Source organism: Carassius auratus, chromosome 35, assembly GCF_003368295.1.
Source record: "Carassius auratus strain Wakin chromosome 35, ASM336829v1, whole genome shotgun sequence".
NCBI lineage: Eukaryota > Metazoa > Chordata > Actinopteri > Cypriniformes > Cyprinidae > Carassius > Carassius auratus.
The window spans coordinates 13,310,349-13,337,618 of NC_039277.1; the positions used below are offsets into that span (position 1 = coordinate 13,310,349).

A 27,270-nucleotide genomic window follows, 5' to 3' on the forward strand; every position below is an offset into this window, starting at 1 on the left:
GAATATGACTGCGTTGACCTTGGACCTCAGAAAACACAGGGGACCAACATCAGCAGATGACATGGCACCCCAAACCATCACTTACTGTGGAAACTTTAAACTGGACCTCAAGCAACGTGGATTGCGTGCCTCTCCTCTCTTCCTCCACACTCCGGGACTCTGATTTCCAAAGGAAATGCAAAATTTACTTTCACCAGAGAACATATATTTGGACAACTCAGCAGCAGTCCAGTCCTTTTTGAAGTGAGACGCTTCTGGCGATGTCTGTTGATCAAGAGTGGCTTGACACAAGGAATGCAACAGCTGAAACACATGTCTTGCATAAGTCTGTGTGTAGTGGTTCTTGAAGCACTTACTCCAGCTGCAGTCCACTATTTGTGAATCTCCCCCACATTTTTGAATGGGTTTTGTTTCACCATCCTCTCCAGGGTGCTGTTATCCCTATTGCTTGTACACTTTTTTTTCTACCACATCTTTTCCTTCCCATCACCTCTCTAGTACTGTGCTTGGACATTAATATATATATATATATATATATATATATATATATATATATATATATATATATATATATATATATATATATATATATATATATATATATATATATATGTATGTATGTATGTATGTATGTATGTATGTATGTATGTATATATAAATAAAAATTTCACTTGATTAATTATTTATATTTAATGCTTATAATATTACTGTATTTTTAAATAGATTTAAAAGTATTTTATAAAGCTGTTGATACCAAAATAAATAAAGTAAACCCTTTATCATTACCCTCTTCCTGTCTGTCTTTTTTTAGTAGTTAGTGGAGAAGGTTCAGACTCTTGGATGCTGTCAGATGTTTTCGCGAAGGAATGAAGAAAAATCAGGTGAATAGATTGCAAAGAAAGAGGAGTGATATCAGCTGCTCTGCCAGCCGTCAAGGAACTAAATGAATACTGACATATTTGTATTTATTTAAATTAAAGTTGTTGTGGCATGGTTAGTGTCAGGAGGATCTTATTTACATACCAATTAGCAGGTTTATTAACAGCTTTTTCTGTTGATTAATATAATTAGCATGCAGATAAATGAATTGGGTGGGGGGGGGGGTGGTTATAAAACGAAAAAGACAGCCTGATTAGCAAAGTGTAAGAAAGCGATCGCTTGTTATACAGTTTTCTCATGGATAAAGATATTTTTTTGTTTCTCCAAGTACCTTTCTCTACCTAAAAAGAGAGTATTTTCTCTTTTCCAACAGCTTATGTGATGGATTTTGTGAGTTTTTCCATAGCCTGGATAGATTAAAGGCATTTTAACAAAATGACCCATAATTGTCCTCCATGGCAGCTTTGTCTGACGTTCTGATGGATGTTGCTGTAGGTCTCTGTCTACAGATCTGTCCCTTCTGAGTGGACTTGTGTGCCCCAGCAGTAAAAATCAACAGTATTTGAAATATGCTTACAAACAGATTTAAAATAAATGTTGTAATACAATATATATATATATATATATATATGTGTGTGTGTATATGTATGTATGCATGTATGTATGTATATATATGTATATATGTATGTATATATATATATATATAGAGAGAGAGATAGATAGATAGATAGATAGATAGATATAGATATATATAGCACCTGAAGATAGATAAACATGAAATAGATAGGGCTGTACTAGAATAATCGAATATTCGTTCGGTGGGGTGGCATTCGATTTTCAGTTTTGAGATTCGAATATTCTTTTTTTTTTTTAACACGTGACTTCCGTCGCGGATTCATTCTCACTCATGCTTGAACCGCCCGTTGGCGAACGTAGTGATTTATTTCATCTCATACTGAATAGGTACAAAATGCCCAAGACCTCAGCTGTTTGGGAGCACTTTAAATTAAGTGAGGATGACAAGACAAAGGCAGTGTGTCAAATATGCGATTTGAAACTGGCCTACCACAACAGCACCACAAGTTTGAAAAATCACCTGAGTTCTGTAAGTAGCACGCGGCAAAAAAAACAAACTGCTTTTATGCGCTTAATTTGCTATGATAAATAGGCTAATTGCAACATGCTTTCAATAAAAGCATCGCGCATTTTAAAGATTTAAATTAACAAAAAGTCAGAATAAGACAAAATAAATCCCTTATATAGAATAAAACTAATTGTAATAGATATTACATTTTGTGTCATTTTAAAAACAATTCATTTGTTCTTATTAAGCTGTTTATAAGCATGCTACCGTGTTCTTTATTTATTACAGTTCGTTGAAATCACTGTGTGTTACTAATTTAATTTCTGTTTTGGAATTCGTTTTAAAGAAATGTTCGTTATTAATACCTTATTAAAGTTCTTGCTCTCAACAGACTTTGTGTTTTGTATCACTTGTGCACTGTCCGTTTTCGGAGCATAAACCTGCCCGTGTAATGTGTACCGGAAACTGTTCTAATTAAAAGATTATTAAATGTTTATTAATATTTAAAGAATGTGTGCCACCTGATCATATTGCACCAAATGCAACACTGCACTCCACTGGGTCTGCCGCAACACATTTACGATGCCGAAGAGTGAAACGTGAAGTCGTGAAAGATGATACAAATGCAAACCGACACTATTATTATATTTAGCCCCACCCACCGAAGCTTCGAATATTCGATATTGATTGCCACCTAAGCTTCGAAGCTCAAAAAATGGCATTCGAAACAGCCCTAGAAATAGACAGAAAGAAACTTTAATAAACATTTGATTATATTAATGTTCTGTGAAATCAATTTCAAGCAATGAGCTGTGTTCCACCTGTACACCGTTCAGTTCAAACACAAAGGAAGTGTATCCCAGATGCATATGGTGTGCTCTCTGTAGAGCTCTGATGCGACCTGATCCTGGATCAGATGAGAGATCATTAGTTCATGTTACATTCTCACCCTGAGCCAGTAAGACGGGGAATTCCTCAGCGCTCATCTCCCGGGCCTCTCCGAAATCTATCCAGCCCGGTCAGGCTGGATTAGATCTCCATTTCAAATACAAACCATAAATGTGTTTCTCTTTGCGAAAAGTGAATTATTGATGTTTAAGCTCCAATCCCTGGAGAGAACGAATGAGTTTTAGAAGAAGAGGAGTGCAAGGCTTTTCTCTCTCCCTACAGATATATAATCTACATTTAATACAAACTGAAGTATGCCTGTGTGCGGTCTGTAACATCAGGCAGTGTTATTTTAGTCTTGTTTATATACTTCTATAATATTTTGATATTATAATAATTAATAAAAAAGAATAGCTTTTTTTCCTTTTTATTTTTTTGTTTGTCATTTTATGCACTTTTGTCATTTTTATATTTATGCATTTAGCAGATAATAATATATATATATATTTTATTTACCAGTATGTGTGTTCCCTGGGATTTGAAACCTTTTGCGCTTCTAACGCAATGCTCTACCAACTTATTTCAAGTAGTTGCCAAGGTTACAAAGTTGGTAAAGCTTAGGTTTTCATATAATTTATATATTTCAGCTTATTTTAATTTAAACGAAAGCTTTTTAAGAGTTTTAGTAAACAATAACACTGACATCAGGTCCATGTCAGAAAAAGTGTACCAGACAAACTCAAGCCCAAAGTTTCTACTGTTTTAATGAATATGTATTTTGACCCAGTTCTTTTAAATTATTTGGTTAACTAATTCAAAAGCGGTTTCATTCCTGACCGATCATAACTGCTCTCTTCAGGTCAATGGCACAGTTAACGCGAATTTAAATGGTCAAATCACACTGGTGTGATCGTATGCTGCACGGATGAACCAAGTGATTACAACATTGATCGCACATATCAAGGGTGGATTAATGAAATCAACGAATCATTGTAATTTAGGAATAGAATCACATTGGCGTTTGAATCATTTTCGTGATCATTAAACCCTCTGGAGTCTAAGGGTATTTTTGGGGCCTGGAGAGTTTTGTCATGCCCTGATATTTGTGCTTTTTTCAGTTTCTTATAAATATCTAAATAGGTAAAGTCTAATATCACTGTAATCAGCACAAACTGGGCTATAATAATATGTGAAATGCATGCATGTACATGATTGTATTTTTGAAAAAAAAAATGTTATGCATGGATAGTGAAAAACTAAAAATGTTAAATCACTTGAATAAGGCCATAAAACACATACATAACATTGGTTCCCGGGATTGTTGAGAACTGGAGAATTTGTCTATTTTTCTTTCTAAATTATGTGAAAATCATTTTGTTTACTCATTCGCAGAAAACAATATATTGATTTAAATTTTCTAAGACACTTTTTGTTGGTAAAAGACATAAGTGAGTAGGCGTCAACTACCATGAATATCATTGTGATTTACACCTGAGAAGACAAAGGCCTGCATAATGAGCTGCATAATGAGCCTCTCATTCAGCTGTGCCACTGAGTGAGGAGTTACAAGAGAGAATGTGAGAACAAAATAAATCTATATAATTTTTTGTTTGTAGTTTATTAAGAATATATTTATTTTATTAGGGTTTATTAGGAAAATCAAAGCTTACTTTCAAACAAATTTTTTGGCATCCTTACTCCGGTCACACAATCCTTCAGAAGTCATTTTAACAATCTTATTTTCTACCAAAAAAAACAAACATTTATTATTATCATCATTATTATTTTTTATCATTATTAATGTTGGAAAGAGCTGAGAAATATTTTTCAGGATTTTTAGGGGGAATAAATTGAAAGAACTGCATTGTTTTTACATTTGTTAGAGTTATCTCTATTTGTTACATTTATATTATTTACATCAAGCTTTTGAATGGTATAGTATTGTATATTGTTATTGAAACTTCATAATGTTTCACTTGATTATACATTTAGTCAGGAATTATAGTTTGGAAAAAGTATTTGGAAAAAGTCTAACTAATAAAATGTTTACACGTTATGTGAAAACTAGTACAAGTATATAAATAAATAAAAAGAGACTTACTCATGTTTATGATCTCTGCTGAATAAAGTGCTTCATTCTTTTTTCTGAGGAAATCCAGTGAATCCAGACATCACTACACAACTTTAAAACCATTTTTCTCTTGTTCTTTGGTCTGTACTTTGGAGTCGGGACCACATGCTCTGGCAACGCTAACCACTCAGATCTTAATCCGCTTCTCAAAAATGGTGCAGAAAAATCAGAAACCAAAAGAAAAAGTATTTTTTATTTTTATTTTTTACATTAGCTTTTTATGATCGATTGTCGCTTTCACCTCGGAGTACTCGAATACTTGTGTCCATCCCTAGTTTACGTGTATAATTCAGAGTTCTCAGAGTTATGGAGAACCTTGAAATATTCGTTTGAATTTAAATATTCAATTGATAATACAATCCTAAAAAGTCTGGTCATGCTTTTTTTTTTTTAGTTATGCTCAGCTCTTAATATTCTATAAAGTACTCTTTGTAGGTTGCAATTTGTATAAAATGATTAAAAATACTTCTCCAGCAGTCACAAATGACCAGAAACGTCATGGAAATTCATTGGCCAAAAGGTGTGGAAAATCTGAGTGTGGTTGATCATACAGTTGTCAGGATGTATTTCCTGGGCTGTAAATCTCTTTATCCTCTGCTCTTTTATTAATACTGCAGTTTCTGGGATTTAATTATTCATAATTCCCATCTGTATGGTGTGTTTGTGATCTTTGCCCTTCTACAGATGTTTTAAAAACATATTGACGTGTTTGACAGAAACACAAGCAGCTTTTACCCGTGTGAGGGAAGTATCTCCTCTAACATTTACTGTAGATGCTGAAAGCAGACTTTTCTCCTTTATTTCTACTAAAGAAAGTCCAGAGAGTTTCTCTTCTCCTTTAAAATTGATAAGAACTGTGTCAGCCTCTTCAGCTTTCCTTTCAGGAGCAGGAGAAGTGTGTGTGTGAGGGAGTGAGAAGAGGTCCTTAACCTCGCATCAGATAGAGGCAGAGAGGCATTTCAGGACTCCAGTGACAGACACTTTAGAAAAGACTTGCAGTCCTACACTGATTTCACCAGCTTAATGTGCGTTATTTGTGTGTGACGCATTTCTGATCTTCTGACAACCTCTCTACTTGTGTGTGTGTGTGTGTATGTGTGTGGGCATGTTTTTGTGACACATCAGGACACAACTCTGTATAATTACATGGGTATGACACAGGTATTACAAGGAGATGGTGACTTGTGAGGACATAACCCATGTCCCCATTTTTCAAAACACTTATAAATCATACAGAATGAGTTTTTTTTTTTGAGAAAGTAAAAATGCACAAAGTTTCCTGTTAGGGTTAGGGGTAGGGTTGGTGAAGGGCTATAGAATATACAGTTTCTACAGTATAAAAACCATTACGCCTATGGGATGTCCCCACTTTTCACAAAAACAAACGTGTGTGTGTGTGTGTGTGTGTGTGAAGGACAGTATACAGCACACATTATCTCCATCAGCATGTTTTGAGGTCTTCAGATGCTTGCATGCAAGTAGATGTTAGAGTAAGAATCACATTTTGGTTTGAGATATGATATGTGTGATATGTAATAGACTAGACTGGACTGGAATAGTAGGGCATGATATGGTCTGGTCTGCTGTTGTTTGATCTGATTTGCTCTGAGAGCACCAGGCTCAGGTTTGCTAGCAGCTATTAACCCATATTTTCTGAGAAATGTACGTTCTCAATAATATATATTTTTTCATAATCTGAATGTTTAACCCCGCGTTGCTCTAGCCTGTACTGTACAGTAGGTCTATTTGAATGTGCATAATGGTTGGCCGTAGGTCTCATGTGGGCAGAGCAGTTTTGACTCCTATTTTAATATCTCTCTATTAAAGACTCACCATGACCCTTGTGTGTGTGTTCCTAGCCGCTGGCCTCATACTGAAGTCCCCCGCTGTGCTGGACAGTCTGTCTCTTACACTTAGACAACTCCTCATGTTACCTAGCGACCGTATCCAGGAGGCAGGCAGTGCACGGACACATGAACCGCTCTGTCTCCCCCTGAGACTGACTGTGTCTGTCTGTCTCTATCTCTCTCTCTCTCTCTCTCTGATGTGAGTCATGAAGGGCATATTACTCTGGACACTGGTGTGTCTCTGCAGGATTCTGCATGTTTTCTTTCAAGAATCTGCCTGCCTCATACAAATGGTTTCTTGTCATGCATTTGTCCTGTTGAGCAATTAAAGTAAAATGTCAAGTTATGATGGAAGTACATTTGTCATCTTGGAAGGTGTTCTTGACATCTGATCTTCTTATTAATGATCTGGTCTTAGTAATGTTTGGACTGTAAGAATTCATGATGTATCTTGAGCTTTAATAATTAAATGTAATCATAGAAAGAGTTCAAATGACTTTTCTTTTAAGATGTTTTATCTGGTCTCACTGGACTTTTTTTTTGTACTTTACACTGTTCTTTGACTCATGAGTGTGTTTTTCTTTTGTTTTTCAGGTAGAGGATGCCATGTTAATGTTTGACAAAACTACAAACAGACATAGAGGTAAGACCATTGGACCTCTAAACTATAAAGCAAAATATATGTGAGTGTCCTCTAATGTTGTGGACGACACAGAGCTTTTAGGTTTTTGATCCTTGCTAATGTGAGGATTGACGGTGCACTATATCTAGTGTTATGCCAGTAAAGCATGGCAAAAAAAATTATATAATAATTAGCATTTAATTGAGAAAGGGAGATCTGTACAGTACAAAACATTTCAGAGTGGGAAAAAGAGAGTAAATGTGTTTAAAACACACACGCTTTTTCACACTACTGTCTCCTTTCTCTCTCGTGTCCTTCATGCCCTCCAGGTGACTGTTAAACTGCTGTTAAGAGACGCTTTTTGTCCGCCTCCATTCTTTTCTCCCTGCTTTCCCTCTCTCTTGCTCTCTCTCTCTCTCTCCTTTCACTAAAGAGACTGAAGCAGAATCTCTCTGGCATTTTCAGGCTGAAATGAGGATGATTGTGTTGGAAATTGAGCTCCAAAGCTCCATCAGTCCTGCTGCCCCAGTGCATTGTGGGAACGTGCATTGGCTCTCCTGTGGGCACACGGATCAGGGATGTTATTCAGACATTTGAAGGGGTTTTGTGGCGGGATTTCATGCTGTTAATTACAGATGTAATGGTGTGATTTTCATCAGGGCTCTGCTGGTTCCTTTTGTGCGCCGTTACAGTGAATACCCAAAGGCCATACAGCCCTCGCTCTGCCAGAACACACACTGTGTTTGCAATAACATGCAGTCATACAAACCAACTTTATGGCCTATTATTTTTTAAATTGGGTATGATATAATTTACATAGTGAAACAATGAATGCAAGGGTTGTTGTGATTTTTTTCATTCGAATCCACGGTAAGACACCAATGTGTCCCTGAGCAAGACGCTTAACCCCTAGTTGCTCCAGAGGCGTGCGACCTCTGACATATATAGCAATTGTAAGTCGCTTTGGATAAAAGCGTCAGCTAAATGAATAAATGTAAAATGTACTTGGACCAAAATCATTTGAATGCATATCAATACACACGTCATTATTGCAACACTGTTGAGTAAGGAGTTCCCTGGAGGTCTCTCTGGTCCTCTGTTTATTTCAGTAATTCACATATTTCAGTGTGGCATCTAAAACCCTGGTGTAATCCAAACCCTCATTTCCCTGTCCAACACTCTGCTAGCATCTGACAGAAGGTGGTTTTGACGTGGTGTTTGCGAGAGGTGGTTTAGTTTAGGTTTTTATTTCAGCGGGGCATGTAGGAGGACAGTTTTGAAGCTGTGCTGACGGAGAAAGCCCCATTCCCATCATTCTGCATCAAGTGCTGCATACATTAACATTTTCCTTTACATCGCTACCACATTTGTTCATCTGTCTCAAGTACATTTTTCTCAAAGAACACATTTTTTTCTCGTCGTATTAGAAGACGCAGTAATTACACACCTGTAATTCCCATAGCAGAAGTTCTGCTGCTTTTGCTCACCCAGTTTCCCTGAATACAAAAGTCTGCCGGGATGATGAAAGCTGGTGTAACGTCACGGATGCTGATGGTTCTGCTCAACATGCTTCCGAACACGCGTCTGATTACAGCTGGAACTTTGTGATTTTCAAATGATGTAAGTAAAAGTAACAGCGTCTCGGTTCGATCAACAGAGAGCATGAATTATGACTTTTATTGTTGAGGGGTATAAAGAAAAGAAAGGGAGAGAGAGAGAGAGAGAGAGAGAGAGAGGAGCAGGTGTTGGGCTGAGTTAGGAATTTTTGGCCGTGGATGAGGTTTTGTTTTGTGTGCGTTTCCTGGATGCTCCAGAGGACCGGATTGTTCCTGGACGATGAACAGAAGGTGGTATTGTGTGCGTCTGTAATCTCCTTACCTGGATCGGCGTTCCCTGGACTCAACACAGTCCCCAGCCTCTGTATGTGTGTGTGTGGCTGTGGCTGTCTGTTTGAGTCTGATAACTTTGTGGCATATTACAGTATTTATTTGTGCATGAGTGCTTTGTTAGTTGTGTTATTGATATTCTGACTTCATTCAGACTAATTGTAGAGAAAATGATGCTCAGATCCACAATCATGGCTAGGACATTTTCTCTGTCGTTTATCAGAAACAATATCTCTTTCTTTCCCTCCTTAAGTCTCTTGCTCTTTTACCATCTTTAAATTTTTCAAATATATTCTTCAAATACAACATATTCACCAAACTTATACAGTGTGTATAAGATGTCTACACACTTCTGTTAGAGATGTAAAAAAAAGAGTAAAATAACTTCTCCTTTAATATAATATTGAAACCAACTTGCATAACTGGATATGCTAACAATCCAAATGAAATCAAATTAACCATTTTCATAAAATTAATTAATATTATTAATCCAATAAATATTACTATATATTTTGAAAATAATATTATATATATATATATATATATATATATATATATATATATATATATATATATATATATATATATATATATATATATATATATATAAAGTAAATAATATTAAATATTAGCTTCTTCTTTTTTTGGAGGGGGGGGGGCAATATAATTTTTTGTTACTTTTTTCAAAAGAAAAATAAATGAATCAATAGTTGATAATTAATATTAATACAACTTCTGTGTGTGTGTGGGTGTTTCACAGCTCAAACTATATATAGATAGGCAGATGTATATGTAATGTGAGTGAAGCCTGGTTTTCTCTCTAACCAGAAACAGAAAAGAGAAAGCCAGGCTTCAAGTCAGCTTTGCATCAGCATGAAGTATGTTTTATATCCCTAACCAGTTCCTGTGGAGCTCTAGTTTTAGAGAGATCTGACAGGAAGAGAGGCAGTTGGGCTGTGTTTGGGAGCCCATTATCTCCTCTGGAAATGAAAATACTACCTCTCAGTTGTCATTGCATGTGACCTTTGACCTTTGAATCTCCTGGAGCTAATGTACATGCTGTAAATATACAGACTTGTGGGAGGGAATCAGGGACCTTAAGACAGGTTAAACTCTCAGATTGAGGCCAGCGTTGAGAAACGCTGAGCCACAGCGTGTTCGGTTTATCAAATATATCGTTGTGCAAACATATTACATTCCTGTCTTATTCTGAATGTGTGTGCTATATCTACTAATAGCATACTGACCTGTCCAGCGTGCCGTATCAAATCCATGTCCACTGATTTCAAGATTTGCCATCAGAAAGATTTACTTTACGTGTTCTTTGGGAGGAAATACATTCTATTAACAGACACAAATACTATGTCCATGCTACGTGTTGATCTACACGTATGCGACCTGGATTTGAAGTATAAGCTAGTGTATATTTTGAGATGTTTTTGACACATCCAGGAAATCTGCTTCCATTTTTTTGGTGTTGTTGCATTGAATTTCACATTGAGCAGCCTGGAATGTTTCCTTCAGGGGAAAAGATCCATCTTCCTGCTCTGTTATTCTTCAACATGAGCTCGACTTGTATTTGGAAAAGCCAGTGGCTCTTAGATCACAGACTGTCCTCTGAAAGGTTTTGTCCAACACGCGTTCTCTACTAAGTGGACAGCGGTCGTGACATTGTCCAGGACTACACAGCTGCCAAATAATAAATAGTGTTTGTCTGTTTTGAGTGCAAACCTACGGTCCGTCTGTTGATCAAGGAGTCTGTAAATATTAGGCAGTGGAAATGTGCATTTAGTCTGCAGGGAACTGCTTTCTTATTAAACAAGTGCTGGCAGCTTTTCATGGCGAATCTTATAAATTTCTAATGCAGTGAGCATCACTACAGCTGTTTCCGTCCTTCAGCCAAGAGAGAGAAACTACACACCTCCTGTCAGCATCTTATTCCTTGACTTCTTTCGCAATATTTTTCTTTAAGTCGTGCCAAAGTATCACAAAAAAAGGAACATTGACCAGATGATATATGAAAATCAAATATATTTGGCCGTTTTAAAGTTTGAACTAGAGCTGTTATTAGAGCTTATTTGCCTCAGGAAACAAAAATGGTAATTAGTAATAAATTACTAAGAAATAATCTATCAAATAAATAATAAATAAGCATACAAATATTTAATGTATACACTATAATTTATATATGCATGTTAAAATCTTCTGTATAAAGACTGCAAAAAACATTTTCAACAGTTTAATTTATAAATTTATTAGCTCATCATTTTATTAATGGTGTTTTAATGAGTGCGTATTGAACGCAGTGGTCAAATTAGGTAAGTGTTAGCTGAATTAAATATATCTATTTGTTAAATATATATTTAGTTAGTTTTAAATTTGACAGCCCTAGTTTAAACCCTTTCAATTCTCTCATGTTTGTCCAGCTGAAAATCCTCTTTTATTTTATCTGTCTTGGAACAATAAATGAATGTTTAACACACATCTCAATCCCACAAGAGGAGCTGGAAATCTTTGAGTAGATCTGAGAGAGCTGGATTGCGGAGTCTTCAGTGAGCCAAACGTGTCAGATGAATATGAATCGGGAGGATTGGACCGCACTTATCAGCTCATCTAGACCTGAACTCTGGCAGAAAATTTTGATCAGATCCAAACCTCAGGAGTTGCACTCACTCCAAGTAAAGCCCTGCTATGCTCCTCAGAGCTGTCAGACTGTCGCTAACTAACAGCTTTTCTCACTTAGGTACTTAGATTTAACATTTAACAGCCTTGATTTTCCTAGGAATCTAATTCTGGATCCATAATTGCATCTTCACACAACTCGCACAGCTCTTTTGAAGGAGAGTTAAAACTCACTCTATTGTTGATAACCGTAATATTTAGCAAAGATGAGCTGATCTGACAGGCTGTCAATCATTTTTACATTTTATCTCTCATCGGCACGTTGATTGCTGTTGGCATGGCGATGGTGACGCGCTGCTAATCGAGCTGAACGTGAATCTGATTTCTCCTGCACGATTGCTTCTGTCGCACGCTTGTCTGGGGTTTGAATTAGATTGACGGGCTCACGGGCCTTATATATGCATGTGTAGTCTTTGGGATCCCCATTGTTGTCATTTACATTTTGATGAGGACACTCTCCACTCATCTGTTTTTTCAGACAGGAAACCAGAGCAGCTAATAAGTGGCTTGAGTGTATGCATTGATGGAGAGTTTGAGACGTGAATATTAAATTAAGTTCTTTGCTCAAGTGAGGACGATCAGCTAGTTTGTCTCATACACTGATCTCAGAGCAGCAGGGCATGTTTTACCATGTGTTCAGAATCAGGAGTGTTCAGTGTATTCGTCCACCCGTCTCTCTCTGAGCGTACCCATCCTCTGTCTCTCTCAGTGTGGCAGGAATCACGGCACATCACAGAGAGTCTTTGATACGCGTGTGTGATGTGAGAATGGAGAGGAAGCGGGGAGGTCTCAGTCGCTGGGCTGTTCACTGCTGTCAGAGTTGAAGGAGCAGCTTTTATATATATCGGCACTACATTAACACACAAGCACACACACACAGTATTCTCTTTTACTCTCTGTAACACTTTTTCCCCAAAGCGCTCCACCCCTCATATCTTCTGGAGAAGTGTTCCCAGGAGACTCTCTTTCCTCATCCTGGTTTCATCTTTTTATTTCTGTAAATGTCACATCTCTTCTTTGTCCCTTTAAAAAAAATCATTTTTTTGTCTTTTCTACTCTGCTTCTTTGTTCTCATTTCTCTCTCCATCCATCCGTCCGTCCATCCATTAATTTGCAACTCATTTTCCCTCCTCTTTGTGTGTGCAGATGTAGAATGACTGTCTCATGAGCATAGTGAGAAACATAAACCTGAAAACAATAGACATAAACACAAGTGCTCACTTACTGGTATATATATTGATCTGTCTCCTTATATATCCCTCTGTTCTCTGTTGATCATTTTCACTCTATCTTTTCATATATTGTTCTCTCTGTGTCTCATGTAATTCTCTCTCTCTGTCTCTCTCTCTATCTGTCTGTCTGTCGTTTTATCATTGTCTTTCTCTTTCTATGTTTTATTCTGCCGTTCTCTCTGTATATCATTCTCTCTAATTTTAGACTATCATTCTCTGTACATAATCTCTTCTGTTCTCTCGGTTTCATCATTTAGTTTTTTTCTGTTTTATTGTTCTGTTTATCAGTCATTCTATCCATCTCTTCATAATCTGTCTATCACTTGTTCTGTATGTATTGTTCTATCTTTTTGCATATCATTTTTATTCTCTCATTCCCTGTGCAGTATCAATCATTCTCTCAGTTCTTTGTTTTATTATTGTTTTCCAACTTTTTCAACCTTTGCAAACAAGGATTTACATTTACACTCAGTTTGTTTTGTTTTTTCCAATTTAAAATTAGAAATTTTAAGTATACTTAAAAAATGTAAATCAGTTCTGCATCTGTTTGCTACCTAATTGATATTCAGTTCAAAGTCGAAGTTGGAATTTAATAAGCATTGTTAATTCAACCCTGGCATGTAACCCATGGCATGTCAGTGTTTCATCAGTCTTTTCTTAGGAGAGGTGTAAATATCAGACTGTTTGTGTGTGTTGTCATTATGCTGAGAGTGGTTCGTGCAGCAGTTGTTTAATCCAGATCTACTCAACAGGAAGCTTCTGGTCCTACTGTTCAGTAGACTATTGAAAAGCTGTGAAACTCTTCACAGTTACCTAAGACTCTTTCGTTCTCATTTCCTTTCTCTAAGATGCTTACACATTCTTTCTCTTTTTTTCTCTAGTAGACCATTTCCTCTTTCCCTCTCTCCTTCTCTCTCGGTCTAAGCTATTGGGGTAGGCCGGTGTCCTTTCAGTCTTCAGATTTCATTTCAGGTCTTTTATCTCTAGAGGACAAAGCAGCCCACTGGCCCTTATCAGAGACACACACTCACATATCACGCACGCGTACGTACACACACACACACACACTTTTGTCCAGAGAGAGCTGTCAAGAGCTGTTTGATGGACTTAAGGATGAAGACCTGCCTCTCCATCCTCCTCTTCAACAGATCTGTCACACACAAACACACATAGCTGCAGCCATGGGCAGGTTCTGCTCACCTGTAGGAGATCTGATTATTTTAGTTGAAACTGTCTTCAGTGATTTATTTATTTTAGAGCTTTTAACTGTAAAGGATCATATTTTATTCTTTATCCTTCAGTGTTTTTGTAAGTTCACTTACCCAGTTAATAAAGGGTTGTCTCGCCAGAAGAGCCATAATTTAGATTCTCAGGACCATTTTCCTTTCTTGCTCTATGACTCTTAGAATTAAAAAGCCATTTTTGCTACTGTAACTTTACGACATTTGTACAGACCTCAAGGTAGTGATATAGTTGTCATCCATCATAGAGACCAAGTTAATGAATAGATGAATAGTATTTAAATATTGAGATGTCAAACATGAGAACCAAGAAGTTTGACTTGACACTGACAACATGCTGTTTGCAGCAAACAAATAGAAAATATGTTGTGTAGACTTTTTTGAAAATGATTGAGCAGCACATACACGCATTCCACCTACAAGGCCAGTATATGCTTTTATGAATACCTGCCCTTCTAGAATAAATCACCATTAACATCTGAACATGTGTGTGAGTGTGAGTGCCTTGTTCAGTCACACCGGCGACGGCTCATTACACACCGAAATATTTTTTTTGTGCTGCGTGAATGTCATTGAGAGATGGATGCAGATCTCTCTCACTCACACATACACACAGTTTCTATTTTTACACGGAGGGATTGGTCTGATAAGACGTCAATTGCAGGGCTTTCTGTGCCAAAAGATTTCTTGCTGAAGATGATAAAGATGTCCAAAGCCAAGAGTTACAACAGCATGAGGTTGGCATGGTTAGAAAGGTTGTGTGTCTAAGAAAGTCAGCAGGTTGATGATTAGGGCTTTTACACACAAACCCATCTGAAACAAAAGAGGTGGAGACAGAGTTTTACGAGTATCAGGATGATTTCACAGGGCTAAAGTTAATGGTGTGACGTTACCGCAATCCATTCACTGTTATTACCTCTGTAGTCTTGTATTAAGTATAGCTTTTACTTTAAGTATGAGTATATGAGTATTTACCTCAATCATAATGCGAAGCTTCAAATAATACAACTTGATTTATTAGTTAATTTGTCAAGTATTTGATTCACTGGATTAAGCTTTAGTAGGCATTGCTACATTGTTATTTAATGTAAAAAAAAAATTTGGTTGAATTTACAGCAAAAATAGACTTCTATTTGAAAGAGTTGGTTCAGCAGTATTTTTTTGAAATCACAATAACAAAGGCTGTATTAATTTGATCAAAATACAGTAAAACAGTGATATTGTGAAATACTAATACAATTTAAAATATATATATTTTTAATATATATTTTAAAATGTAATTTATCCCTGTGATAAAGCGGAATTGTCTCCAGTCTTCAATGTCACATGATCCTTCAGAAATCATTCTAATGTACTGATTTGCTGCTCAAGAAACAATTCTTCTTATTATTATTGTTAAAAACAGTTGTGCTACTTCATAAAGTAAAAAAATAAAATAAAATGTCTGCATGCTAAAGTGCACATTTGCTATCTAGTATTTAACATTTGCAGAGTTACACATCTGGCTGAGGACATGGTTTGGAGATTTCAACCAGCTCTGGCTACTTTTGTGTGTTATATGCATAGCCTGAGAATTCTGGCTGTATACCACATAAACACACACTCAACACACACTTCTTTCTCCCTCACCTCTTCAAAATTCCCTGTTTCTCTCACTAATTACACATTCAGAATTAATTAGCAGAAATGTCCCTCTTGAGTGCTAATTGTTGAACCTGAGAGGCAGCATGCAGCTCTGGACTTGTTTAGTGATTTCACCTGGCTGTAATTTAACTCTGTGTGTGAGGATCTCAGGACAGGATCCTCACAGGTTTGTTTTCTTTCATCTTTCTCTGAAGAATCCAACACTTTGTTAGTTTGTCTGTTTTGTTTTTTGACCCAGAAGCCTAAATAGAGTGTGGAGATTTATTAATCTGCAGAGATCAAAATAACACGCACATCTAAAAATAAAATCACACGCACATCTTTTTGCAGTGTCATACTGACTTACAGGTTTGTGATTACAAACAGGCTGGACAAATGAAGTCCAATAACAGTTTAATAAAACTGTCTTAACTATCTAACCCTAACCCCAAGTCAGTAAGATTTTTTTTTTTATTTTTTTTTTTTACTTTTCAAAAAAGATGCGTTCAATTGTTCACACATGACGGTAAATACATTTAAAATGTTTCAAAAGATTTCCATTTTAAATACTTCTATCAAGTAATCCTGAAAAATCATCTGTCAATCAAACAAATAAAGCACTGCAAATGTTTTAACATGGATAATATGAATAAATGTTTTTTGAGTGCCAAAACAGCATAATAGGAAACATTTTTGGAAAATAAAAAAGCTGAAAATGTATCTTTGTCATCATAAATAAATGACATTTTAAAATATATTGAAATAGAAGTTATTTTGACTAACTATTGCTGTATTTTATCAAATAAATGTAGCTTTGGTGAGCATAAGAGCAAAAAAAAAAACGTAAATCTTATATTATATGTATATATCAGTATTATTAATCAAACAACATTATTAACAAAAAAAAGAAAAAAAAAACTGTGTTGAATCTGCAATCACTTCATTGAGAAATTCTTGAATGCTACATGCCTTTGCTGTAATTATTTGTTTTTACCGTATTTTTAACACTCGTTTGAGAAACATGGGCACATTGAATCTCCAATGGCGGTGTGGAATGGACCAGTGAGAGATTTATTTTCTTCCAGTGAAGAAAAGAGTGTGATCCCTGACAGAGCTGGCATTTAAAGCCCACACACACACCAGCTCTGAAGACACTCAAGTGATCTCACATTTCCATCTCTCACACCGCTGATCTCTCACTGTCAGTAATGTGCTTCATAAGAGACTGCAGGATCTCTCAGACTGAACATGAAGATCTCGCTGAGCCTCATGTACGTCATGGAGATTTCATCACTCCTGATGAAACATTGTATTGTTTGGCCCTCGTATTGTTACACATGAAACACATCCTGTGTGTAGTTCGGAGGCCGTAATGTGTCTATGTGTGATGTGCTGACTAATCTCACAGTATGAGAGGCAGATCAGTTTAAATGAAAAAAAAAAAAAACTTCTTGTAAGAGAGACGGAGCTTTGTGGCGAAGTTAATTCCTCCTGGCTGCATCCCAGACGCTCTGCTAAGTGGCACACTGGAGCACCTCCCAGTTCTGGGCCTCCGCATTTTGATTAATCCAACGAATTATACCAATTACACTCCACTGGGGATCCGAACGAACCCAGTGAGCTGTGAATTCAAACAACCGAAGGCATCCCATCGGTTTCCTAGGCTGGTTCTGCCCAGCTCTGGTCATCAAAATGGAATTAATTTTGGTTTTCTTGCTCTAATCATTGGTATTGTTTAAGACTAGACAGACTCATGTAAACTAACAACTCTTAAATACTATCACTTCCTTTTATTTGTGTCAGAGGTTCATCCCGGCGTCCCCCTCGAACAAACACGAGAGCCAGCGCCAATATTCTTCATTACAGATGAACTGATCCATTGTGTGCCTTTTAAAACGACAGCACACACACACACAGTGTAGTCTGAGTGCCCACCAAAAGCCTAATTAAGTTTAATCAATGCTACTTTATGTTGGGCTCACTTTAAATGTTCAGCGCCGTCTGATTCATCTGGAGGGCTGCTCCCGCTCGGTGCTTTTCAAAAGCACCATTGAAATTCTAATGCAATTACAGAAAGACTAAATGCACAGATGGAGTATTCTGCTCTACCTTATTTTCTCCACTTCTTCTTTTTATTCTCCTCTCTTCTCCACTAGTCTCAACATTTCCTTTTTGGTTCTTTTCTCAGCCATGTCCTCTTACTGTCTCATATCCCCTTCTTTTTGTCTCATCTTCGCTCAAATCATTCTAGTTCTCCTTTTCTTCTCCATTTTTATCTCCTGTTTTCATCTCTCCTCTCCACTCATCTCATTATCACCTCACCTCACTGCTCTTTTTGTCTTTTACCTTCCCTTATCCTCTTGTTCTCATCTCCCTTTTTTCCAAATTTTCTTCTTCACTTCTCTCTCTCCTCTCCCCTCTTTCTCTCATCTAATTTCCTCTCATGTAAATCTCCTCTCATTCTCTCTATCTGTTGTGGTTTCTAATCTCTTCTATAAACTATCCCCAAATGGTCTGTTTCTGTAATCCAGAGTCAATCCTCTTTCTGTTCATCATCTCCCTTTACTTCAAGAGTTCATTTATTACATATTGCGTTCTACTGAAATAATGCAGCGTTTCCACCGAAATTACCCGGAACATTTGTACCGGGAACTTTTTTCCCCTGGAACTCTTTTCCCCCAGAACTGCTGCTCTCTGCGTTTCCACTGTGGTCTAAAGTATCGGGAAGATTAAACAAATAGACTGGTGACGTAGGTCTGCGCACGTCCCTCAAAACAAAATGTGCTGATTTTGGACTTGCATCGTTGGTAGTTCAGACTTCGCGCATTCGACTCGGTAGTGTGATGTCCACGACGATGCAAATCTGGTAATTCTGCAAACAGCAGCGTACTTGATAACATCGCCTTGACTACTGCAATTTTCCTCACTGTACATTTACAATAAAACAAAATATGATATCAAATACCACTGCCTCCTTTCGTTTTCATTTAAACATAATAAAAGCTGCAGAAATGTACTTAGTTCAGGGATATGTGTATATATACAGCCATTACAATGAAACGAGATATTATATAAACTTGCTTTTTTTATTTTCATTTTAACATGTAGATAAAATGAATACAGACCAAAGATTACCTGTTAGATTTACCCAAAACTTAAATATATTTTATGTTTAACCACTAAAGAGACATCAGAGCCAGTGGCACATATCAGAAGGTCTAGCCGAGGTGAGGCTGCTCTCGGCGGATACATGAGGACTGAGCTCTCGCTGATCACCTGGAGCTGACTGTCTCAGAGATCGGCGAAACACATTTTTAAATAGGCGCTGTCTTTATAAATAAACCACAGATTTGAGTTTTAAACAACTACATTCTCGCCTTAAATACTTTTAAAATTACATTTCATGACACAATAACAGTAATATTTTGAAAATGTTGATCCGAATAAATGGTGGTTGAACTCAACCAATGCTGCGTGAACTCAACCAATCAGGATGTTTAGCACCCAAGTCCCGCCCCCGAAACGTTTACCTGGAACTTTTAGTTCCTGGTTCCTGTGGTGGAAACACACCGAGTACCAGGCCAAAGTCCCTAGTTCCTGGGTAAAGTTCCAGCAGTGGAAACGTGGCTTAAGCCTCTCTTCTCAAATTAATAAATATGTTAGGTATCTGTAGCTGCCGGTGACCTTCACAAAAACTGTGCACTCAAAAGAGACTCCAGCCCAAGAGAACCTCAACAGAGCTGTGAATGTGCATTTGGCGAGAAGCAGTGTCAGGTGTGGAATCTGTGGGATCTGGGACATGTACAGCAGAGGGGTCAATTTTGTCGAATTGGAGTTGGAAATCAAACTCTACCTTATGTTCAATTTAAACATTTGCTTTTTAATCTATGTTTATTAAAAAGATAGAACTCTAAACCATTAGTAAATATTGAATATACAGTTAACAAAGCTGTTCTTGTTATATGATTTCTTACTTTCTCTTGTTTTCGATTCCTTTTTCTTTTATGCTCATGCTCTTGGGAAGGGGCCTCGCTCAAATGAGAGGTAGGGCAGTGTGTGTCTGGAAGTAGGACACAGGAATGGATGGCCTGTGCTGTTAGCTGACCTACATTAAAACAGATAAAATAGTTTCCCATCATTCTTTGAGGCACCTCACCTGCAAAACATACACACATTTGCATTTTGCTTTTGCATTTATGGCCCTTGAAGATGCTTTTTTTATCTAACTTCTTCAAATCCTATGCACACCTGTACACACACACACGCATATACATATACACCTATAGCATGGCAAATGCATTTGATTAATTGTGTTTTGCAAAATAAAAAAAACATTAACCAAAAATAACATGAATCTTATTTTTTTTATCTATTCACATCCTAGGGTTAAACCCATTTATATATGCTAGTGTTATATCTGTAAATTTCATAACTTTCACATGGTACTGCAAGGTGGTCTGGTTACCCTTAAGCCTTCATTTGCACAGAGCACTGAAGGAGGACTTTTGAAAGTGTTTTTAATATGCTCATTCTATCATCTCCATAGACATAGAATAAGTTGCTCATTTCTTTTCTTGTGTGTCATTATCTTCCTACAAGTATACATTATTCCTGTTAACAGGTCTAAATATTTGGCATTTGAATGTGAATCTACATTAGCTGGGTTTCCATCACCCTGCTTTTATGCACATTTTGCGCATCAGAGTCGAGTGATGGAAACGCTGAATTTCGAATAAAAATGGCTTAATTCGTGAAAATGTTTTTATGCTCGCTAGAGGTGGTTTTTGACTTGTGCAAAAAAGGGTTCATGCGAATAATGGGAGTTGGAAATGCATTTTGCGAATAAATTCCTCCAAGCGCATCAAAAAGGTTATGTGACTTTGCACTGTGGGACGGTAATACCTGGCTAACCAGTGGACTGATCTTGTTCCACAGCATCTGAAATGTTACTGTATGTTCATTTGGAAATGCCTGAGCAAAGTCTGTCATCAAAGTATTTCTGTATAATTGCCTTACAGAACTATTAAACAACTGCATTCCCAAACAGCAGAATCATGTTTCATGCCAGTTTATCAGGAAGTGATGATTTTGTTCTCTTTGACTCGTTGGATGGAAACGGTGCTTGATCACAAATGTTTTGTGCGATATTCCAATTTTGTGCATAAGTTAAATTTGCAACTTTGAATGGAAACCCAGCTATTGTTTCACATGCACATTGTAAAGAAAACTCATCTCAGGCCACCTTTTAAGATGATCCGAAGTGGATTCACTCATACACACAATTATATCAAAATAATGGTCTCTGCAAGTATTCTCGTAAACACAGTCGGTTATGTTTTAAGTGAACGTATACAGTGGCCTGCTGCTAAAAGAAATTTGCTGTTCCGGATAAATCTGTCTCTCTCTGTTTTATAGACGACGTGAAAAGGGGGTGTGTTTCAAGATACGCAATGGAGTAGACCAAACTAAACAGGGAGGGAGGGCAAAACACTCATCCAAACAAATGCTTCATTAACAGCAGCTTTGGTTGCAATACTCTTATCGCATATGTTGCACTTTGCTGACTCGGCATCCACTTTTATAATGTGTAGCCACACTTTAGACCTCTTTGGCATTGTAAAACGTAAATGTTTTGAGAGAACAACTACACCTGTGTTGTGTGACTGCGAGTATCTTCAGAAATCCTCCCCGTCACGTCACGTGGTGGTGGACAGCCAATCACGGCAAATTTAGGTCCTTACATGCAACGTATGCTACAAGCTCACACAGACACAGCCGCTTGGCAAAAAAAAAAAAAATGGACGCTTGGCTTTTGGAACCGAAATTTGGCACCGAAAGATAAATAATTTTTAGATACTCATAGTATCGAAGTTTTTCGTTCTGTACCATAAAGGCATCGAAGTTCGGTACTCAGCCCTATTTATGTCACACTTTCGGACCCCTGAAACATTGTGTAAAAGCACAAAAACATGAATGGAAAAGCTGTCACTTTCAACTCATGTAGCTTTCACTAAGAGGTCTAGAACATACAGATTAAACCTAACAGTATGGAAAGCTAAGATGAACTGAAGTATCCATTAAATGAATAGGGAATTAGCAAGCTGAAGGCCACAAGCACACATTTCCTGAAAGCAAGGCATACAGTAAATAAAACCAGTAAAGCAGCAAGATTTTACCTTTTTGTCCTCCACTACCCTAGATGCACACAAACACGCATCTGCATACACAAAATATAAAGTAGTTAATCCCATGAATGACATTTCAGATTGATTTTTGAACATCATACACTGGCAATCACACTGGAAAAGAAACACTGATCAAAACAGGCATCGGTGTGAAACAGGACCATGTGTGTTCGTGTGTGTGTGTGTGTTGAGTAAACGTCTATGGAAGCCGTTATTTATCCATGTTCTGATCTGAGCTGATGTAGCTATCCTCTTTTAATGGCTTGGATTCACTGGAGGGTTTTCAGGTGAAAAAACACTCAAGGCTCTCTTTCTCTCTCTCTCTCTCTCTCTCTCTCTCTCTCTCTTTTAATTGGCTGTTGGGGCCACAGGTCTGATGTTGAATAAAGTCAGTGGAGCCGACGGCCAAAAGCACAGTTAATACTCTCAGGCTGTGTGGGGTTAGAGGAGCTCATCGCAGAGGATTCCTTGAAAAAAAAAAATTTGGGGATTTGTTTGAGCCCCATTGCTTTCATTTGTGCTTTTGTTTTTATTAATGAAACAGTCATTACATGCCAGAGTAACAACACTGATAAATCATCTGACTCTCTTTTTCTCGTAGTAATTGGTCTCTTTTGATATCCTCAAACAAAACACTCGTTACGTCAGCGTTTTGTTCTGAATGGAGCTGTCTGCCGCCACGTTATTAATTTATATCTGCTGCTGTTTTCTGCTCCTCCTCAGAAGATGTTCACACTGTTTTTGTCCCAGTCATTTTCTTCAGTGATGTGAGTGCCTGTCTTCTGCATTAGATTTACAGAGAGGGTCATGGGTGTTTAGCAGCACATGTCAGTCTGATAAACATGTATGTCATGTACCTTCTGATCTGCAGGTGACCATCACTGCTTGCCCTTTCTGAATTCAGGACAGGATTAAGACCAGTCTTAGATTTAGATTAATATCACTTTTTTTAAGTGAGTTTTAGATGACTAAAAAAGATAATCTTTAAAAATACTATAAAATGTTATCTTTAGCAAGTCTCAAAAATATTATGCATTTTTCATACTAATATAGTATGTACAAGTAATATCACACAAACATGAATTATGAATGTCTGAATATTAGCACTGATGTTGTTTGATATGTAGGCACAAGAAAATAGTTGTTCCTTGGTGAATCAGTTGTGAAACTAAGTGATTTATTCATAAACCAATAACTTGTTTTGTACCTGAATGAATCTGAGGAGTAAAACTTTGTTACTTATTCAAAAGAATTACCTATGTAGTAGGTACAAAGTATATGATTTATGCAGTCCCTTGCAGCATACACGTCCCGGGATTGATCCCAGGTCGGGAACCTACACTGTAAACCCTGATAAGTTCACAGAACTCAAAAAATATTTTGTAACAGATTACACAAAAACATTTAAGTGATGTTTTTAAATGTTTTAAGTTTACACAAACTTAAAAAAATTTATTCCAGTTGCCTTAAATTATCTCAGAGTTATCTTAAATAATTATATTTCTGAACTTATAATTAGGGAGTAATTCACTCATAATTTTATCTATTTTTCAACTCCTATAATGTGGGAAATACACTCTAAATTAGGCTTTTGCTGTCCATCCTCAGTCTAACCACAGGCTCTACTCTTCACCACAACGGTAACACTACAAATCCAACATAACATAAACCTTTGTAAAATCTAATATAACACAACATTTATGTATTAACTTATGTCCCTCTATGTTAATCTTGTGTAAAAACACACAAAATAACACTTAATTTCTAAATTTATTTTCCTTGTTTTCTGATGCAAAGCATGCTGGGAACTAGAAAACACAATCATTTTAAGTTCACCTCACTACAACAAATTTTTGAGTTAACAGAACTTATTTAAATTAAGTCCAATGAACTTTCGTTATTATTTGAGTGCAATTAACTAATTTCATTTGATTAATTTCACTGTTCGGTTTTACAGTGTAGTAACATTGCTGGGTTCAGTCCTGGAACGAGCATTGTGTGAACAAAAGCCAGAATTAAATCCCGTAAAGGGTATTTCGTAGTGATGACGCAAGTTATCGCGCAACTTTTTTTTACCAGGTGTTTCAAGTGTTTACCAGGCAAATCAACGTTAGCGATGAAAAAAAAAATATGTACAAACTGTAATGAAGCAGAGATCAGTTCTTTCCTCACTTTCTGCGCTGAAGCTGAGATCGTTCACTAGCTTAAGTGAAAGTTAATGTGCCTAGCGTTTTCGTCTCATACATTACACGTAAAATCCTGATGTCACATGTCTTTACGGGACCTTTACAGGTTGTGTGTGAACACACACACATATTCCGGGTAATCACTGGCAGTTTGAAAGTGCAAAATGTAGCGACCCGGGAACAATTGCCGGGACACATTACTCGTGTATTTTCTGGAATCGCAGTGTGAAAGGAGCAAGTGACTCACTCATGAAGACAGTCACTTATTTAATTCATAAATAAATCAGTGTTTTTGAGTGAATTGCTTGAATAAATAACTTTATGACTGATAAACACAGTTACTTGTGGCCATCTACTGGTATAACAATGTAACCATCTGAAAGAGTAACTGCACGAATACAGAAAAACAGACCAATCATATTCAAGGACTCTCTGAAAGGTTGAATACTTGACGTTATAATGTTGTGATGTTTAAATTCACTCTTAGCATTTAAATTAATTTTCTTTTTTTTTATGTTTCAAGTTTTAATAACAAACAGCAGTGTGTCAGTTTAAGTATGGTTCTTGGTAAGACAGATCTGCAAGGTGGACTAGATTTGGTCCACCGAGTCTGGCTTTATAAGACTATGCATACAGTATCTCAAATGTCCTCTTGCATTAGTGTGTGTGTGTGTGTGTGTGTGGTTCGAAACGAAACCCAACACCAGTTCAGTTCTGTCCTCAGTGCTGTTGACCCTTCAGCCCTGCAGTATGACCTCCATAATTCCTGCTGTGCTCACCCCCCCCAGGGCCTCTTCAGCACAGCAGATGGCTAAAGCACCAGCCATCCACAGTTATTAAGACCAACAGTGGCTCTGAGGACAATCAACACCTCTCTCTCTCTCTCTCTCTTTCCCTCACAACTTTCTATTCACCTTAGACAATCTGCTTTGACTCCAGCACTCCGTGTCCACTGGTGCAGGAGGTAAGAGATGTTAGCAGCCATTTTCAGAGCACCACTCTGACAAAAATGCATCTCACGCTTGCTATCCGAGAGTAATCAGCCCACGTTCAGCTTTCTCTCGCAGGTTACCAGGTTTCCTCCTCGCCACACAGCGCAAAATCCATTAAAATGCGTAATCAATGAGACATTAAGTGATCTTTGCATAAAAGCAGATTCTGCTGGCAGCGGTTAGACGTTTTTAAAGTAGAGCACATAAGAGAGAAAGTTCTAGAAGACCATAATTTGCTCGCATAAGATGAGGCAGAGGGAAAGTGGCAGCAGTTAAAGTTCATGCGCTGTCAGACTCCATTTGAAAACGTCGGCTCTCTCTCTCTCCCTCATTTTTTAAATTGAGCTAAATGCTAAACAGCCCCCCAAGCACATTTACTGAAACACACATAAGTTGGCCAGTGTGCTCATTAAGATACCAAAAAGCTGAAATCTGTTAAAGCACATCAGAGTGACGCTCAAAAACACACACTCGACACGGCTAATAGCAGGAGTTTAGTGTAAGTATAGTCAGATGGGAGAGAGAAATCTAATAAACACTGGTATGGAGGTATGGAGATCCATTACACACACAGGACGATCCGTCTTGTATTACACTGCATGGGGAGAAATCATTAGCATCCTGTTGGACACATGTGGTGGGCCGTGTCCTCTGTCCTGTAAGGAGAGATACTTGAACCAAAATGACCACAGTCAGAGATGAAGTTTAGCAGTTAAACATACTCTGTTGTTATAAGAGGCATATATAATACCTGTACATTTCTAATTAATTATTTGTGAAACAGATACAATACTATACAAATAGTACACTTAAAAAAATATCACTCATTTTATATGCTATAAATGAATCTAGGCATCACAACATATAATGTACAGTATAAAAAAGTCATGATTTGCTAAATATTATGTGTTATTAAATTATTATAGTTTTGTTGTGTGTGTTGTTTTGAGGTGGCAAAGGTAATCTAAATGTAAAATTAGGAAAAAAGCACCAGTGTTGATTTTGAATGTATGATGCATTTTGTGCATGCATGTACATATTGTATGTATGTATGCATGCGTGTGTGTTTGTGAGTGAATATATGATATATTCACACAAACACACACATACACACAAATTATATATATATATTACATTACATTTACATTTATGCATTTAGCAGATGCTTTTATACAAAGTGACTTACAGTGCATTCAGGCTAACATTTTTTACCTAAAGTGTGTTCCCTGTGAATTGAACCCACAACCTTGCGCTGCTAACACAATGCTCTCCCACTTAAGTAGGAAAGTTTTTATATCAGATACTGGCTAATGTAAATCCATTACTGTCTGCTGTAGTAAATAAAAAAAATCTCCAAATAATCATGAAGGTTATATATCTTTAATATCTATAAACAATGGCAAAGATATTATTGGAAAATGCTTGTAGACTTTGAGGTCACAATTTTCTTTTCTAAAGTGAGAATTATTTTATAAACTCAATTTTGATTAGCCATTTCCTGTTTGCTTGCTTTTGTGCACCTCTTGAGAGTTTACTGATATTTGGTGTTGGAAGCCCTTGTAGCAGCCACTGTACACACGGTTTTGTTTTTCTAGTAGACCAGTGAAAACCTGTGTACCTTACTCCTTGAAATAAAGCCAACCAATTAGTTTTTAAATAGTTTTTTTGCATGCATTAGAATAAATGCATTAGACAGTCCAAATCTGAAGCTGAGACTAGTGTCTGCGTGTTTGCCACCAGAGAGATCTGTCTTATTTTGTTCCGTAGTTGGACGAGTTTGCGTCATCATTAA

General features: G+C 37.0%; 1 protein-coding gene and 1 long non-coding RNA gene across 5 annotated transcripts in view; one reads left to right on the forward strand and one right to left on the reverse strand.

Moving 5' to 3' along the window:
* LOC113054492 (RNA-binding protein Musashi homolog 2-like) overlaps nt 1-27,270 on the forward strand; it is a 152,823-nt gene that overhangs the window by 87,666 nt on the left and 37,887 nt on the right. For both annotated transcript variants that reach the window (XM_026220080.1, XM_026220081.1), the window contains exon 7: nt 7,424-7,472. In XM_026220080.1, coding sequence (XP_026075865.1) covers nt 7,424-7,472 — 49 coding nt within the window. The remainder of the gene's footprint in view (nt 1-7,423; nt 7,473-27,270) is intronic.
* The window catches only part of LOC113054494 (uncharacterized), an 86,288-nt gene continuing 78,662 nt past the window's right edge, over nt 19,645-27,270 (reverse strand). For 2 of the 3 annotated variants that reach the window (XR_003277388.1, XR_003277386.1), the window contains exon 4: nt 19,645-20,220. This is a non-coding gene — a long non-coding RNA (uncharacterized LOC113054494). The remainder of the gene's footprint in view (nt 20,221-27,270) is intronic. The other variant, XR_003277387.1, reaches the window with a different exon arrangement.